Genomic DNA, 18,414 nt, shown 5'->3' with positions numbered 1-18,414 from the left:
GGATCATATTAAAGACCTTCTGTATTAAAATCACAAATGAGTTTGATTCCCCATAGTTTAAATTCCAGGGTATTACTAATTAAGAGGCCTCTTAGTTTTTGGTACTGTTTCTCTTCCTGTGTGTGTGAAACTTGCAAGCTGCTAATTGTGTTAGTACATTCTAAGACAGAGTCTGTTCTCAAAGCAATTCTTTGTAACAACAACTACTCACACAGAGAGACTCAAAGCAATACTCTGTAACAACAGAAACAGCACCCAAAGACTCCCCGCCCTTTTGTTGTATTCATCTCGCTTTGTTAATAATTGTGATTAAAATAGAGAGAGAGGATGTATGTGGATGGATGCTTGGTGTGGATAATAACTGAATGATCAGGGAGGTGCCAGCCTAAGAATCCAGTGTCCATCGGCTGAAGAAGGCGTCAAGTGGAAATAACCAGAGGACCCCCGGAGGGCAGACTGGAATCCACCCAACAGCCTCAAGAATGGGAGAACCAAAGAATAAGATAACATCTGGCAGCATGGAGCCATCAGAAATGTGCCATCTGCTGATTGATTCAGCAACAGCATGATGAAGCAATTCCTATAGACTGGCATAGGAAGAAATTCCTATAAAAATGGACTCTAGAAAGTGAGAACTTTGGGGTCTGATTCTGCAAACCAACTTCCAGGAGCATCAGATGAGCATCTGACAAGGCCCTGCTCCCTCCTCATGTCCAGGCCACCTGGCCAGTGGCTTGGCATGAGCAACTCTAAGGCTGGTAACTATGATAACAACCTTGCAGAACGTGTGTGTGCGTATGAATGAATGTGTGAATAAATATGAAATTGAATGGAATGTTATAGCTGTAACTAACTGCTTACTATGATTCTTTCTGTATTCACAATAATTGTGGCATTTTGCCTTTTCCCTTTTAATAAGATCCCGCTGATCTTTTTTATTTTATTGGTATAACAGCAATTCCCACTGAAATTGATGGATCAGTTCCTGACTAAGGTACAGAAGGAGAGAAGATTAACACGAGGTGAAAAGGAGTTGGACGGGGTGGGGGGGGAGCAATCTAGAATTGGTAGACCAATTACATTATAATTATTCATTACCCTAAACTGTGGAAAGAGATCCACGATAACGCAGGAAATATTTAAAACTCTGACCAATAATGTAAACGGTCCAGTATTCAAACACACAAAATTGCCTATATGGAATAGAGCGGTCAAATCTTAATTCAAACATGTGGAGCGAGAAAAAGAACCTTCTACAGAATCTGAGACAGATTTCTGAGAGTCTACCCCCAGAGAATCCAAGGGGGTGTAGCCCAAAAATATTCCATAGGGGAAATGCATTTAGGAGAAAGAGCCTCTTACAATAATGCATGTCTTCACAGGGAAATTATATTGGTGTAAAAAAAAGGTGTCAGTTTAAACTGCTATAGTTATATGAGTATAGCCTCCTTATTCAGTTTATCTTATGTTGCTTGGGAAGAGGTTTAAGCTAAACCAAAAAATCCACTTATATTGGAATAAGAACGTCCACACAGGGGTTCATACCATTAAAAAAACTTAAATTTCGTTTATAGCTTAATTTAATTATACCTGGTACAACTGGTAAAACTTTCTTGTTTACACAAACCCAAAAAAGGGAGTAAAATTCCTTATACAGATCTTTATTTTAGAGAACTAAAGTTCTCTAATAGCTGGAAAGAACCTTAAAATGTCATAGTAAGCCTGGTATCTGCAAAAAGTATGCAATAAAAACTATTTTAAAAGACTGTAAGAAATGACTGACAAAAATAGTGTAAGATCCTGGGGAAAACCAGCACATATTATGGACCTCTTTCCTGGTGTTAATAATAGCCACATTAAAGGGAAGCTGTAGGAAGTTTTCAGCTGCATACACAATTCCAGGATATCTCAGAAAATCTATGGGTGCAGACAGGACATGGGCCAAAATACTATAAAACAAGTATGTATGTAACTTTTGGTGAAAAGAGAGTTAAAAAGTTGACAGTAGGATAGGGGAATTCAATAAGTGGGAGGAAAAATGCTGAACTAATAATACAATCATAATGATATTAAGCATCTAAAGAATTTCAGAACGCGTTTTCGCTCTATGCTGTCTAAAAGAAAAGTACTGTAAACTTTTACAAAAAAAATAATCCCAATAATTTATTACAGTCTAGAGCAGTGGTTCCCAAACTAGGGGGGCCGCTTGTTCAAGCAAAGCCCCGGCAGGCCGGGTCGGTTGTTTACCTGCCACGTCCACAGGTTTGGGCTATCGCAGCTCCCACTGGCCACGGTTTGCCGTTCTCAGCCAATAGGAGCTGTGGGGAAGCGGCACGGGCCGAGAGACATGCTGGCCACCGCTCCAGGCCAATGGGGGCTGCGGGAAAGGCGAACATCAGCCAGTGGGAGCCGCGATCAGCTGAACCTGCAGACACAGCAAGTAAACAAACCAGCCCAGCCCACCCGGGACTTTCCCTGAACAAGCGGCACCCCTAGTTTGGGAACCACTGGTCTAAAGTACCTTAATTTAGAATATGATGTGCATGTGTGAGAGAGAGAGAAAAGGAAACAGAAGTTGAAAAGTGACAAGAAAATGGATTACCCATGTGTAAAAGACCAGGTACATTCTTCAGTATGATATCCAGTTTCTGTTTAAAGTCTCCATCATCTATATTTCCTTTAAAAGCGACAAAGATGGTGGAACCTTCACAAGTACCATCCTGTTTTAGGTTATCTTCTTCCAGTCTGGAGTCAAAATCCACCTCTAAGTCTTCCATAGTTGAGGAGAGCAAGGAAGTGTAGGTTTCTTTTAAGTTAGGTAGATCATCCAAAACCATGGCTATTTTCCAGCAATGCAAGCCAGTCAGAAGTTAAGGAGATGCTTTGAAGGAAATAAATAATAATAATAATAATGCATTGTAAAACAGGTACAATTGGGCAACTAAACCAAAACCAGGATTCATAATCTGAGCACTAGAAATTATTTTCTAGAGGAACAAGGACAGTAAAGTGCTATTGTGTTACATTTTTTACATGTGATCTCAGTGCAGATTATTCTAAGATACTGTGGTACAACAGTAACTGTCTGTTGGTCCAATAAAAGATATTATTTCACCCTCCTGGTCTCTTCAAAAGAAAGCAGAACTGGAAGAGAGGGAGAAGGGCAGCAGCCCTGAAGCTGCTCAGAAGACCACCAATGGCCTCCACTACAGCTGGAGATATCATTGCTACTCCACCGTAGCATCTTCATCACTACCAAAACTACCACACACACCATTTTGAGCAACAGATGGTAGGATACAGGTAGCAGCAGTAGAACTAAGGCAGCATGCTTTCAATTTTTTTCCCTTCTCTCTCTAGCCACAAATATTTAAAGCATTAAAGAGGAGACATGAATCAGGCAGGAACAGTTATGGTAGACAGACAGAATGGTCCTTGCACTCTGATGTAACTTTTCTTAATTTTATGCAGCTATATATGTAGCACTAACAGTATGCTTTATAATTTTATATTGATATTGGCCCTCAAAAACTTCTATTATAGCTAATACCTGTAGTAAGATTTTCCTAAAGCATTATTGGAGGGGGACCAGCCAGTCTGATAAAGAAAACCAATACAGATTCAAATTTAGAGGCAACCATTGCAAGAGAGTTAGGTGTGAGTGTCAAGGTGTCCTTGTCAACAGATATTTTGAGCAGTTCAGGGCACCTTGGAGAAGACTAATTATAAAAATGAAAGCAACAGATGCCAAATCAGAGAAAGCTACAGAACTTTTGAAACCCTGGCTGCTAAGTTACAAAGAATACAGACAGAATAAAAGAGCCAACTTTTCCACTGCACCATGAAACACACAGAGGCTGCCAACAAGAAAATAACAACCCCCAGGCGACCCAATATCAGGGACTGCAACAAACAAGCTGATCTTGAAAATCGTAGCCATCGTAATATCAGGACTGTTGGTCTGCCAGAGAAAACTCAGGGGAGTTGGTTCACAGAATTCTTCAGAACTTGACTATCAGAAGTATTCAAGTTGACCTGTAAAGGTAACCAGTTAAAAATCAATTGCACTCTCATCCCAGTACCAGAAAAGGGAGAGCACCTGGTATTGATCCCTATGCACTACTTTGCAGACAAAATGCTTGTGGTTAAACACTGCCAGGAAATTGTAAAATTTAAAAACATCCCCTAAATAGTTAGTTAGTTCTCCAATATTTTATATGTAGATAGAATGAAATGGCAAGTTTTTAACCAAGCCAAAGGCAATTCCGGGGTTCTAAAATGCAATAGGTACTCCTTTACCCAGGAGTCATAGCAAAAGTCATAGCGAATGGAAGTCCACAATGATCCTCTTACACAACAAATCTTACCCTTTGGCTAGCTACGCTGGTCTATGAACAGATGAGACTTGAACCATCCTTCTTTACAAACTGCAATATACATATTTGGATTTGGCAAAGATCTTCGGATTCCTGACAGACCTAGAATCTATGTGGGTCCTTAATGATTGGTTCATTCCACTTGGTTTTGCGTGACTGACATTCTACTAATTCTTGTTTAATGTTCCTGATATTTTTATTTTATGCCATTTGTAGCTCCAGCAATAAACCCTACTAGGATACAAAAAGAAAAGGAGTACTTGTGGCACCTTAAAGACTAACAAATTTATTACAGCATAAGCTTTCGTGAGCTACAGCTCACTTCATCCGATGAAGTGAGCTGTAGCTCACGAAAGCTTATGCTGTAATAAATTTGTTAGTCTTTAAGGTGCCACAAGTACTCCTTTTCTTTTTGCGAATACAGACTAACACGGCTGCTACTCTGAAACCTACTAGGATACAGTTACATCACAACTCTAATCTAAGAGCTTGTCTAAATGGCAAGGTAAAGGGCATTAGAAGGGTGTGATTCGTAAATTGCTTTAATATGCTAAACTCTGACTGTCCTGGGTAGACCATGCTGGTACAAACTAAAAGGTACCTAGATCACGCCAACAAGTTCTACATGGAGCAGTTATCACTCAGCACATTACAGCACTTGACAAATCACACTCTTCTAATGTGCTTTGACCAGTTAAGAGGACCCAATTCCTGAAAGTCATGGTCAGCAACAGATAAAATTTCCTAACATAGACAGGATTGTAAGGAACACACAATTTCAAGGTTAATACGATATTCAGAAGCATCTATCAAAACCCTTATAGCTCAGAACTGCTGACTTCAAGTCAGCATACACATCAGTTTTTGTTAGCAGTCCAGTCTCTTAGTCTGCATGAAAACTACAGGGCAGAGCTTAAAGGTCATTTGCAAAATGGGGGGGGGGAAATGAGTTGACCCCTTTCTTAAAAAGAAAGAAAAACCCACCACCATCTGGAAGAGCTTTTTGAAAAAAAAAAAATAAGATGAGCTTGGACTTCTGCTGTATATATATTATGTATATATTTAAAATACACCCAAAATGTATGCCAACAAACTATTAAGGCTGTAAAGTCCAGCACTCAGAAGTTAGGAATGCCAGAATTAAGACTGTAGCTTAGTTCACGCCCCGTGTGTGGATACATTAAGATACAGTCTTTAATTACATAATTGCATACTAATTTTACTATGGGACCTCTACCTCATTCACTGCACAGGATTGATGGTGTTCAGTGAAACCTTGTTCTGAAAACAGAATAATTGTGTCCTCATGGGCTTTTCCATGGTGCTCATCACTACAGTACCAGAGTGCTTCACAAACATTAATGAATTTATTTTCGCAACACACTTGTGAAGTGAGTTATTATATTACCATTTTACAGATAAGGAACTGAGGCACAGAGTGATTAATGTCATAATGTTAACTAATTTTGAGCGCTCAATTAGGATCTGATTTTTCAGAATACTCAGCATTATATATTGCCAAAGAACAGCTTCCATTGACTTCAGCTGCAGCTGAGCGTGCAAGTCAGCACTCAGAAAATGAGGAATACACATGCAGCGCCCACTTGTGAAAAGTCTGGTTTAACTGACTTACTAGCATCATGTAGGAACTCTGGTAGAGGCAGGAATAGAATCCAGTTCTCTAAGGTAGCATTTAACTGATGGAACCATGAGACCATTCTTTCTCTTCCTGCCATAGGCACCGACTCCATGGGTGCTCCGGGGCTGGAGCACCCACAGGGAAAAATTAGTGGGTATTCTGCACCTACTGGCAGCCAAGCACTCCCCACCCCCCCGAGCGCACCACATCCCCATTCCTCTGCCTACCTCCCAGTGCTTCCTGCCCAGCCCCCGCCAAACAGCTGTTTGGCGGCATGCTGGGGGGGGAGGGGGAAGATTGGGAACATGGTGTGCTCAGGGAAGGAGGCGGGGCCAGGGCAGGGATTTGAGGAAGGAGCTGGAATAGGGGCGGGGCCTCATGGGAGTTGAGCACCCGCCAGCAGGAGCAGAAGTTAGCGCCTATGCTTCCTGCAGTCCCCTACTTAATTCACTACACATCTTTCAGCTTCTGCAGCAAATAAAGCAGGAGGCCTAAAGATGACATCCTCTTTCCCTATAGAACCTTGATTCATCCCCAGGGCAGGCCCATCCTATGTATTGAATGAGGCAGGGGGCCTGCACAAAATAGCATGCAATCATGTAATTAAAGACTATCATACTGCATACTCATAAGAGAACTGAATTAAGAATGCACAGGCAACTATAGGTCTACCATTTCTTAACTTCGCAACCTTAATGTTATTTCAATATAGTTGTGTGTGTGATACAATATGCACACATATGCAGGTCTTGTTTATTTTCCTCCTGGAAGACACTAGAGACAATCAAATGCCGAGGACCAGTAGCATGACAACTCGCATATTAAAGGAGTGAGGAAACAAAATCCGGAGCAATTAAGAGAAGAGATTTTTAGTTACTGTTTAAAACTGTGGTTTTTGTTTTGTGTATTTTGTTTTGTTTACACCTATTAAACTGACTAAATGCCTGAATAAACTTCTGGGGGAAAAGATCTCTAGAATTTAATATACCTGCCTTAAATTAAGACTTGAGAAAGCCCCGCTATCCTTCTCTGCACCTCCAACAGGAAAGTCATAAGAACATAAAAACTGCCATACTGGATCAGACCAAAGGTCCATCCAGCCCAGTATCCTGTCCGCCGACAGTGGCCAATGCCAGGTGCCCCAGAGGGAGTGAACCTAACAGGTAATGATCCAGTGATCTCTCTCCTGCCATTCATCTCCACCCTCTGACAAATAGAGGCTAGGGACACCATTCCTTACCCATCCTGACTAATAGCCATTAATGGACTTAACCTCTATGAATTTATCTAGTTCTCTTTTAAACCCTGTTATAGTCCTAGCCTTCACAACCTCCTCATGAAAGGAGTTCCACAGGTTAACTATACGCTGTGTGAAGAAGAACTTCCTTTTATTTGTTTTAAACCTGCTGCCCATTAATTTCATTTGGTGGTCCCTAGTTCTTATATAATGGGAAAAAGTAAATAACTTTTCCTTATTCACTTTCTCCACACCACTCATGATTTTATATACCTCTATCATATCCCCCCTTAGTCTCCTCTTTTCCAAGATGAAAAGTCCGAGCCTCTTTAATCTCTCCTTATACGGGACTCGTTCCAAACCCCTAATCATTTTAGTTGCCCTTCTCTGAACCTTTTCTAATGCCAGTATATCTTTTTTGAGATGAGGAGACCACATCTGTACGCAATATTCAAGATGTGGGCGTACCATGGATTTATATAAGGGCAGTAAGATATTTTCCATCTTATTCTCTATCCCTTTTTTAATGATTCCTAAACTCCTGTTTGCTTTTTTGACTGCCGCTGCACACTGCGTGGACATCTTCAGAGAACTATCCACGATGACTCCAAGATCTCTTTCCTGATTAGTTGTAGTTAAATTAGCCCCTCATATTGTATGTATAGCTGGGGTTATTTTTTCCAATGTGCATTACTTTACATTTATTCACATTAAAATTTGCCATTTTGTTGCCCAATCATTTAGTTTTGTGAGATCTTTTTGAAGTTCTTCACAGTCTGTTTTGATCTTATTTATCTTGAGCAGTTTAGTATCATTTGCAAAGTTTGCCACCTCACTGTTTACCCCTTTCTCCAGATCATTTATGAATAAGTTGAATAGGATTGGTCCTAGGACTGACCCTTGGGGAACACCACTAGTTACCCCCAGTGATGAGCTGCCAAAATCTTAACCAGTTCCCTATAAAAAGTTCTGATTTAAGGGATGTGCCCCAGTATGTATTTTTTGTACTAACAGAGTTAGTTACCATACAGCCGTATTTTCCCGGACGGCGATTTAAGAACCAAAAAGCCTGACCTGTCCGGGAAAATATGAATGTATGTTAACCCTGCCTAAAGTATTTTTTTTAAAAAGATGGGCCTGAACTAGAAATGAGCTCCATTTCACGTGTGGGTCCCCATCACTCCCTGGGGGTGTGCTAGGGTGACCAGATGTCCCGATTTTATAGGGACAGTCCCGATTTTGGGGTCTTTTTCTTATATAGGCTCCTATTACCCCCACCCCCTGTCCTGATTTTTCACACTTGCTGTCTGGTCACCCTAGGGTGTGCACATGTGTGGGTCCCAGCTGCTCCCTGCCCCCCTCATTAAAGCAGGTGTGCAGGGTTACTGCCCTGGGAACTGCAGGGCACCAGTGGACGTGGGGCCAGCTGCAGACAGGGGTGTGGGGCAGGGCTAGCTGGAGGCAGGGGGTGCAGGGCTGGCTGCGGGCAGGGCAGGGGGTGCAGAGCTGTCTGGAGACAGGGCAGGGGGTGCAGGCAGGGCAAGGGGTGCGGCAGAGGCTGGTTTAGGCAGGGCAGGGGGTGGGGGTGGCTGGAGACAGGGGCTGGCTGCAGGCAGGGCAGGGGGCATGTACGGCAGTGGTTGGCTAGATACAGGGCAGGGGGTGCAGGGCTGGCTAGAGACAGGGCAGGGGGTGGCTGGAGACGGGGGCTGGCTGCAGAAAGGGGGGGGCTGGCTGGAAAGAGGGGGTGTGGGGTGAGACAGGGGCTGGCTGCAGGCAGGGTTGTGGGTGCTCACGGGGACAGCAGCAGGATGCAGCTCAGGCCCAGAAGAGCAGCCGGGGACCCACCAGGCAGCATCGGGAGCCCCAGGGCCAGGGAAGTGTGAGCAGCAGCAGGGCTCTTGCCCAGGGCCAGGTGGCAGCCCACATGGCTCCCGCAGCTCAGCGCCCCTGGCAGCCGGAGGAGGAATTACATCACTTCCCGGCCAGAGCCCATCAAAGCCTCAGCGCCCCCTGCAGGGAAGCGGGTTAACAACCGCTTCTAAAACTGCTTCAAAATTTAACCACCGGTTCGCGTGAACTGGTGCGAACCGGCTCCAGCTCACCACTGGTTACCCCTCTCCATTCTGAAAATTTACCATTTATTATTGGTCAGACATGATATTGTACGTATTCTAAAGTAGAGAAGAACAAAAAGGAAAGCTTTTTTTTTCCTCCCCAAAACAACTTTCAGGCCTTCTTTGTACTCATGAAGAATTAAATAAATAAAATAAAGGCAAAACCCCAATATTCCTTCTTTGCAAATCTCTTTCAATAGGCAAACAGGAAGAGGCGTTGGAGGTAATTACAATGATGCGGCAAGCAAAGTGTGGTGGAGTTCAGTCAGTGTTCTACAATATACAGAACTCATTCCATTCTAAATAGCTGTTTAATCCTGTGATTTCTCTTTCAATCTCTCCCATTACATCTGAAGCAGTAATCTTTCACAGACTGTGGGTCAAACAAACCCATGGCCCTTTTAAATTCTGATATTAGAATCTTCAGAAGAATGCTGCAGCTCAAATTGCAATATATCATCCTGATCTTAACATACCCAGATTTGACAGGATTTGTGAAAATTAGGGATGCCAAGCAATTAAAAAAAAGTTAACTTCAATGAATTGTGTGCCTAAAAAGATTAAATGCACTGTTAAATAATAATAGAATATCATTTATTGAAATATTTTTGGATGTTTTCTACATATTCAATTATATTGATTTAAATTACAACACAATACAAAGTGTAGAGTGCTCACTTTATATTTATTTCTGATTACAAATATTTGCACTGTAAAAAAACAAAAGAAATAGTATTTTTCAATTCACCTAATACAAGTACTGTAGTGCAATCTATTTATCATGAAAGTAGAACTTACAAATGTAGAATTATGTACAAAAAAATACTACATTCAAAAATAAAACAGTGCAAAATTTAGAGCCTACAAGTCCACTCAGTCCGATTTCTTGTTCAGCCAATCGCTCAGACAAACAAGTTTGTTTACATTTGCAGATGATGTTGCCCGCTTCTTGTTCACAGTGTCACTTGAAAGTGAGAATAGGCATTCGCATGGCCCTACTGTGGCCGGCATTGCAAGATATTTACATACCAGATGCGCTAAATATTCATATGTCCCTTCATGTTTCAACCACTATCTCAGAAGACATGCGTCCATGCGGATGACAGGTTCTGCTCGATAACAATCCAAAGCAGTGCGGACCGATGCATGTTCATTTTCATCATCTGAGTCAGATGCCACAAGCAGAAGGTTGATTTTCGTTTTCGGTGGTTTGGGTTTTGTAGTTTCCGCATCGGAGTGTTGCTCTTTTAAGACTTCTGAAAGCATGCTGCACACCTCATCCCTCTCAAATTTTGGAAGGCACTTCATATTCTTAAACCTTGGGTTGAGTGCTGTAACTACCTTTAGAAATCTCACATTGGTGCCTTCTTTACGTTTTGTCAAATCTGCAGTGGAAGTGTTTTTAAAGCGAACAACATGTGGTGAGTCATCATCCGAGACTACTGTAACATAAAATCGATGGCAGAATGCGGGTAAAACACTGCCAGAGACCTATAATTCTCCCCCAAGGAGTTCAGTCACAAAAGTAATTAACGCTTTTTTTTTTTAAACAAGTGTCATCAGCATGGAAGCATATCCTCTGGAATGGTGGCCGAAGCATGAAGGGACATATGAACGTTTAGCATATCTGGCATGTAAATACCTTGCAATGCTGGCTACAAAAGTCCCATATGAACACCTGTTCTCACTTTCTGGTGACACTGTATATAAGAAGTGGGCAGCATTATCTCCCATAAATGTAAACAAACTTGTCTGAGCGATTGGCTGAACAAGAAGTAGGACTGAGTAGACTTGTCGGCTCTGAAGATTTGCATTGTTTTGTTTTTGACTGTAGTTATGTAACAAAAAAATTGATATTTGTAAATTCAACTTTCATGATAAAGAGGTTGCACTACAGTACTTGTATTAGGTGAATTGATATATACTGTTTCTTTTGTTTATCATTTTACGGTGCAAATATTTGTAATAAAAATAATATAGAGTGAGCAGTGTACACTTTGTATTCTGTATTGTAACTGAAATCAATATATTTGAAAATGTAGAAATACATCCCAAATATCTAATAAATTTCAATTGGTATACTATCGTTTAACAAAAAGAAAAGGAGCACTTGTGGCACCTTAGAGACTAACAAATTTATTAGAGCATAAGCTTTCGTGAGCTACAGCTCACTTCATCGGATGCATCCGATGAAGTGAGCTGTAGCTCACGAAAGCTTATGCTCTAATAAATTTGTTAGTCTCTAAGGTGCCACAAGTGCTCCTTTTCTTTTTGCGAATACAGACTAACACGGCTGCTACTCTGAAACCTATCGTTTAACAGTGTGATTAAAACTACAATTAATCACAATTAATTTTTATTGCAATGAATTTTTTTGAGTTAATCGCAGGAGTTAACTGCAATTAATCGAAAGCCCTAGTTAAAATTAGAAGCACGGCAGACAACACTTCACAGGTGCTAATACAATACAGTTTCCTAAATCTGAAAGGATCATAGGCATTGTTTCACTTGACAAGGAAAGCTGAATGAGCATTTTGAGCTTTTTTTTACATTTGGGTTGTGATCCAAGACTACATCTACATCGTACCACAGTGAGGACTATGGGGTGTGAGTTGCAGAGGGCACCAAAGGGTTGTGTGCTAACTGCCACACATGGACACTGCTCACACAAACTAAAAGGTACCTGGTTTGCATTAACATAGTCCTGTTAGAAAGAGAAAGAAAATGACTGTTCCACGGAGGATACAGGTGTAAACAGTTACTGGACCAGAGGCTGAGGTCCAGTGATTAGGGCACCCACATGGGAGGTAGGAGACGCAGGGTCCACTCCTCTTTCTACAATCACTCTTTCATTATTTATCCACAGTGGAACAGCTCCAACAGGAGAGATTGAGGGAGCCCCTCATCAGAATATCTCACAGCTCAGTGGTTAGAGCACTCTCCTGAGAGATAGGAGACCCCTGTTCAATTTTCTCCCCCAGAAGGGTGGGGAGACTTGATCCTGGGTCTCAGATATCCCAAGTGGGTGCTCTAGCCACTGGCCTAAAAAGTTAGAAAGTGGGTACTACAACCACAACCTCCTCCTCTTCTGTCTGGAGGTTTTCTGTGGATTGAGGCAGGCGCCTAACTCATTCCTGCTAAGAAACTACTTAGGCCCCTAAGCTGCCTGATTCCAGGAGAGGGGTTCCCACTTGTAGATTGCTAAAGAGAGATAAGCATGGAAGCCTGACAGCAGAGAGTTGCCTATCTTTGAGAGAGGGAGGGGGGTTAGCACACACCCCATTGTCAGTACCTCCCATTGGCTAGCTTAGGCAGCTCACCAACCTGTATACTGACTTTTTTGGATAGCATTCTAAAATGCCTCTCTCTCCTCTTTCATTGCATAGGGTGCCTAACTCAGATTTTGTGGATTGCACTGTTATTCCTGTGATACTCTAGACACCTAAAGGTTGTAAAAGTTACCTGGTGTGATACTCAGCGTTGTAATGCCAAAGTTCCTTCCTGAACCCCATCCTCACTACCTAATTAAGTCTACAAAACACACCACCACCACCACACTTGGACAACTGACTGTCCATGACCACATTGTATGGCTTTATTCCAAGCATCTAAGAGCGCCACAGTGTTATAACACACCTAATCTATTAAAACTTTTGCCATATTGCATCACTTTTGGCACAAATCCTGTGAAAACTTTTGAAAAAGTAAACTGCAGTTTGCTCTGTATTAATACTGCATGGACAAAAAGCAGAGGCAAAGAGGAACCAATGTTATAATGCATAAAAATCCCTAAAAAGAAAAAAACTCAAGTATATACTAGATTTCACTTTAGGAAAAAATGTTAACGAGTGTTTCGTTTCAGTAACGTATATAAACTGTCACTTACTGAGCTCTAACTTTTGCTCCCCGTGGCAATAGGGACTGGGAACATCATGCAAGCAGCACAATCCCTCTCACTGAAAGGGGGGTGTACAGGTACATACTTCATGTTGATTACTAGTAACCCCATGTGGCAGACTGAAAAACTAGCTCCAGAGAGAACAGATTCCTAACCTCCACTTCAAAAATGAAGTCACTGTGATCAAGGGCCATCGAGTTGAAAAGAGGTTTTTTGTTTGTTTGTTTGTTTTTAAAAATGGAAAACAGGAGACCTCCAAAAGCCACACATACACTTTTACTTACCAAGATGATCCCCCAGAGACTTCCTTAATTTATGCCATTTATGCAGCTCTTTGTTAACCCCAGACTACTAAGCATTTTTAAACAATAGTCTCCAGCAGTGCTCAAGTGAAAACCCTGAAAAAAAAACAAAAAACAAAAGTAGTCTATATGATACAAATCTATCCCAAAATAGTCAGTGTTTTCGGTGAAAAAACTTTTTTAAAATAATAAAACACTGAAATATTTTGCTGCAAAAAACAAAACTGCTTACCACTTGTATTTATAATACAAAATATTTTGTAGGTGGTAGGAACATAATTATTGTGCTGATATTAGAATATAAATGGTTATAATTCATAAAAATTGAAACTCAGTAATTGTGACAATTTCAGGACATTCTCTAGGAAAATTCTGTGCCTGCCTCTACTGTTCCTCTGGAGTTGCTCACTAGGGAGGATAACCCCAAAAACAGAAACTGAGGAAGGGGTAAGAAGAGACTGAAAGCTCAGAAAGGTGGAGAGCTTCAAGTTTATATGACATCTACTAGCCAGATACCAATACAAAACAGGATCCAGGGATACCACCAAAGCAGAAAGCCAACACTGTCTTCTTCCCAGCAGCTGGTAGCAGGAAGATAGGAACCTCGCTAGAACACTGCCCTTGGAATTCGCTAGTAGAGCTCTGGTCTCCCTCCCTACCTTTCACATGCATCTTTGAGCTCTCCCTCTGGGTAGATGTTTAGTAAATTTTTCAAGCCCTGCATATTTAGAAACACGAGTCAAAAAACACTGCAGAAGAAGTTACCATCTTGGCCTAGGTGGTGAGGTATTAGGGCTGTCGATTAATTGTAGTTAACTCACTCGATTAATTAAAAAAAAGTAATCGTAATTAATCGCAGTTTTAATCACACTGTTAAACAATAGAATAATTTAAATTTATTAAATATTTTGGAATTTTTTCTATATATATTTTCAAATATATTGATTTCAGTTACAATACAGAATACAAAGTGTGCACTGCTCACTATTATTTTTATTACAAATATTTGCACTGTAAAATGATAAAACAGTATTTTTCAATTCACCTCGTACAAGTACTGTAGTGCAACCTCTTTATCATGAAAGTTGAACTTATAAATGTCAATTTGTTTGTTACATAACTACAGTCAAAAACAAACAATGCAAAACTTCAGAGCCGACAAGTCTACTCAGTCCTACTTCTTGTTCGCTCAGACAAGTTTGTTTACATTTATGGGAGATAATGCTGCCCACTTCTTATATACAGTGTCACCAGAAAGTGAGAACAGGTGTTCATATGGGACTTTTGTAGCCAGCATTGCAAGGTATTTACATGCCAGATATGCTAAACGTTCATATGTCCCTTCATGCTTCAGCCACCATTCTAGAGGACATGCTTCCAAGCCGATGACACTTGTTAAAAAAAAAAAAAAGCGTTAATTACTTTTGTGACTGAACTCCTTGGGGGAGAATTATAGGTCTCTGGCAGTGTTTTACCCGCATTCTGCCATCGATTTTATGTTACAGTAGTCTCGGATGATGACTCACCACATGTTGTTCGCTTTAAAAACACTTCCACTGCAGATTTGACAAAACGTAAAGAAGGCACCAATGTGAGATTTCTAAAGGTAGTTACAGCACTCAACCCAAGGTTTAAGAATATGAAGTGCCTTCCAAAATTTGAGAGGGATGAGGTGTGCAGCATGCTTTCAGAAGTCTTAAAAGAGCAACACTCCGATGCGGAAACTACAAAACCCAAACCACCAAAACGAAAATCAACCTTCTGCTTGTGGCATCTGACTCAGATGATGAAAATGAACATGCATCGGTCCGCACTGCTTTGGATTGTTATCGAGCAGAACCTGTCATCCACATGGACGCATGTCTTCTGAAATGGTGGTTGAAACATGAAGGGACATATGAATATTTAGCGCATCTGGTATGTAAATATCTTGCAATGCCGGCCACAGTAGGGCCATGCGAATGCCTATTCTCACTTTCAGGTGACATTGTGAACAAGAAGCGGGCATCATCATCTCCTGCAAATGTAAACAAACTTGTTTTTCTGAGCAATTGGCTGAACAAGAAATCGGACTGAGTGGACTTGTAGGCTCTAAAGTTTTGCACTGTTTTATTTTTGAATGTAGTAATTTTTTGTACATAATTCTAAATTTGTAAGTTCTACTTTCATGATAAATAGATTGCACTACAGTACTTGCATTAGGTGAATTGAAAAATATTATTTCTTTTGTTTTTACAGTGCAAATATTTGTAATCAGAAATAAATATAAAGTGAGCGCTCTACACTTGTATTGTGTTGTAATTTAAATCAATATAATTGAAAAGGTAGAAAACATCCAAAATATTTCAATAAATGATATTCTATTATTATTTAACAGTGCAATTAATTCTGCAATTTACCACGATTAATTTTTTTTAATTGTTTGACAGCCCTAGATGTAATATTAAACACAAATTGAGACTTGAGTGGCAAAAATCTATAGTGTCTCCAGTTACATTAGGACAGACAGACCTCTCTAAACCTACGTGTGGATACCAAACTGACAGGCAGAAACAAATGGCTTTTGGTTGAGAGAGGGTTATCCTGTATGTAAGATTTCAATATTCTGTAACTAAATTTAAGGTCAGACTAACACTGTTTTCTATGTAGTCATTGTTAGCACATTGTTATTTGATGATTTTTTCCTCTATTTCTGTAAAATGAAAGCATATTTTAGTAACCATTTAACTCTAAAAGAAACGGATCTTGGAACTATAACATGGATCAGTTACTTGAGGGTGCCTCAGAGAGAAAACCTGATCCCTGACCTAAGGGATCACGGTGCCAGGATTAAGTAACAGCTTAGGTAGAAGGTCACGTGCATAAAGACTGGTTTCTCTCTCCAAATAATGCAGTAAGAGGGATGGCCAGAGACATTGTGAGACAGTGAAATAATCTTAAAAATCTTAGGTAGAATTATGATACATTTGAGAGAAGTGCGGTTGATGTTTAATACTTTATTTTAAACACACATCAATATTAGATGCAACTGATCACTTGCCAGGAATTTCCTATGTGAACTGCAGAGGCTGAGGTGAATTGTTATGAAGTTCCCACAGTGGATGTTTTAGACTTCCCCTGTATGCCTAGCATTAATGGTATAAGCCACCATGGCTAAACTTAACTTAAAATATTAGGAAAAATAAGTTCTTGGCGACCATCCAGAGTTAATGGCTACAATTAAGAGCATCATAATGTTTAAATTAGAGTTTGTAGCAATAAATATTAAACAGATTCGAGAACTGTTGACTGTTTATATTATTCAGCCAACAGCTCTTCCCATAATCCTGAAACAATAAAATTTTGGAAAAAAAAAATCCTTTCTTCCGTATTTCCACAATGTGCAAAAATGCAATTTGTTAGGATGTAGGTGATCTTGGCTGTGAGGCATATTGATATGCTTTAGTGGAATTTTATTATGTTTTAAAATTCCATAATCTTCATTGAAATTCACTGAAAAGAGTGATTCTAGATGATGTCCCTTGACATAGTTTCATCACCTGAGACATTCTAACTTTTATTGTACATACAGCCAACCGATCAGCTCTCCAGGTGAAGAATAAGGAAGAAGAGGACGTAACTTTGGAAACAAATTCCAATTGAACTAGTCACTTACCTAAAAAGACTAATATTTTCATAGGTTAGGTCCAAATAAAGGGAGATTCCCTCCTGCCCATTTGTCACAAATTAATTTAAAGTGTCACCATTGTTCTTGGAACTGGCATCCTGTAATCTGAATACCCGAATTGTGAATTACAATTAGCCAAATTGTTAGTGTCATGTGAAAGAGAACATTTCCATTTGGAAACCATACAAATACAATTTTCTGTTCCAGAAGAAAGCCAGAGTTTTATAGTAATGCAGCATTTCATTAAGATACACAGGTACACTCAAACAGTCATTAAACATACACAGTGAAATAATCAGTTAATTAAAATTATATGTATTTTTCTGAAAATAAAATGTGCTTAGTTTGATTTTCCAAGTGCAGCTAAGGAACTAATTTTTAATTATGGAGAGATACCTTGTCACAACATTGACTATGGACTTTCTACTGAAAGGTCACTTTACCCACAACTAAATAGATTTGGCTCAAGGTTCTAATAATTACTTCTGCCAGAAAAGTCTTGGAAGTATTTATAAAATTTGGGTGTAATCAGACCAGGAATTCATGTTTTGAAATAAAATGGTTTTAACTGTAAGCTTTTTGCCAACTATTAAGGACAGCTTGGCTGAAGAACTCCAAATCTGATTTATTCTGCTGTCCCCACTGTGAAAGTATTCTATGAACAAGTCTGCAAAAGTCCAGAAATTCTAAAATAGTCCATGTTTTAATGTACGAAAATACAGCATTAAGTTACTACAAACAATTTGAACATCAAAGCTTCTGCATGAGGCTGACAAATCCAACTGCCAGCAGCAACTAAGAGAATTTTCCCTGACAAGTAAGAAGGCATGTCAATTTTTGCACAATGTTAGTGTTCATTTTTAAATACATGTATTTTAATCTTCAAAATTAAGGTCTTTTGTACCTGAGCCCACACACTGATGTATTCCTGATTCTGCAAACAACACTAGTGTCTTCTGCTGCTTCAGCTTTGTCAGACAGAAGCAGAGTGAAATTAGCAAGACTGTTTTAAGAAAGCTGTGATCAGCAGTGAAGCTGAGAAGAATCATGTCAATTTCATTTTGTTACTGTCTAGGAAACCTATGACCCATAGGAGAGGCAAACACTGAAGCTGTTCACATGAGAGGACCAAAAGAAAGAGAGAGAGAGTGAGAGAGAAAGAGATTTTCCTATGCTTC

At 40.1% G+C, this 18,414-nt stretch overlaps 1 protein-coding gene across 3 annotated transcripts in view; it reads right to left on the bottom strand.

The window, feature by feature from the left end:
• NCOA6 (nuclear receptor coactivator 6) overlaps positions 1–18,414 on the bottom strand; it is a 78,569-nt gene that overhangs the window by 55,683 nt on the left and 4,472 nt on the right. For 2 of the 3 annotated variants that reach the window (XM_038369667.2, XM_038369670.2), the window contains exons 2-4: positions 13,552–13,665; positions 3,883–4,035; positions 2,603–2,881 (exon numbers count right to left, since the gene is read on the bottom strand). In XM_038369667.2, the coding sequence (XP_038225595.1) occupies positions 2,603–2,837 (235 nt within the window). In that variant the 5' untranslated portion in view covers positions 2,838–2,881; positions 3,883–4,035; positions 13,552–13,665. The remainder of the gene's footprint in view (positions 1–2,602; positions 2,882–3,882; positions 4,036–13,551; positions 13,666–18,414) is intronic. The other variant, XM_038369668.2, reaches the window with a different exon arrangement.

The sequence above is a fragment of the Dermochelys coriacea genome, chromosome 13 (assembly GCF_009764565.3).
Source record: "Dermochelys coriacea isolate rDerCor1 chromosome 13, rDerCor1.pri.v4, whole genome shotgun sequence".
NCBI lineage: Eukaryota > Metazoa > Chordata > Testudines > Dermochelyidae > Dermochelys > Dermochelys coriacea.
This window is presented reverse-complemented; position numbering and strand designations above follow the sequence as displayed.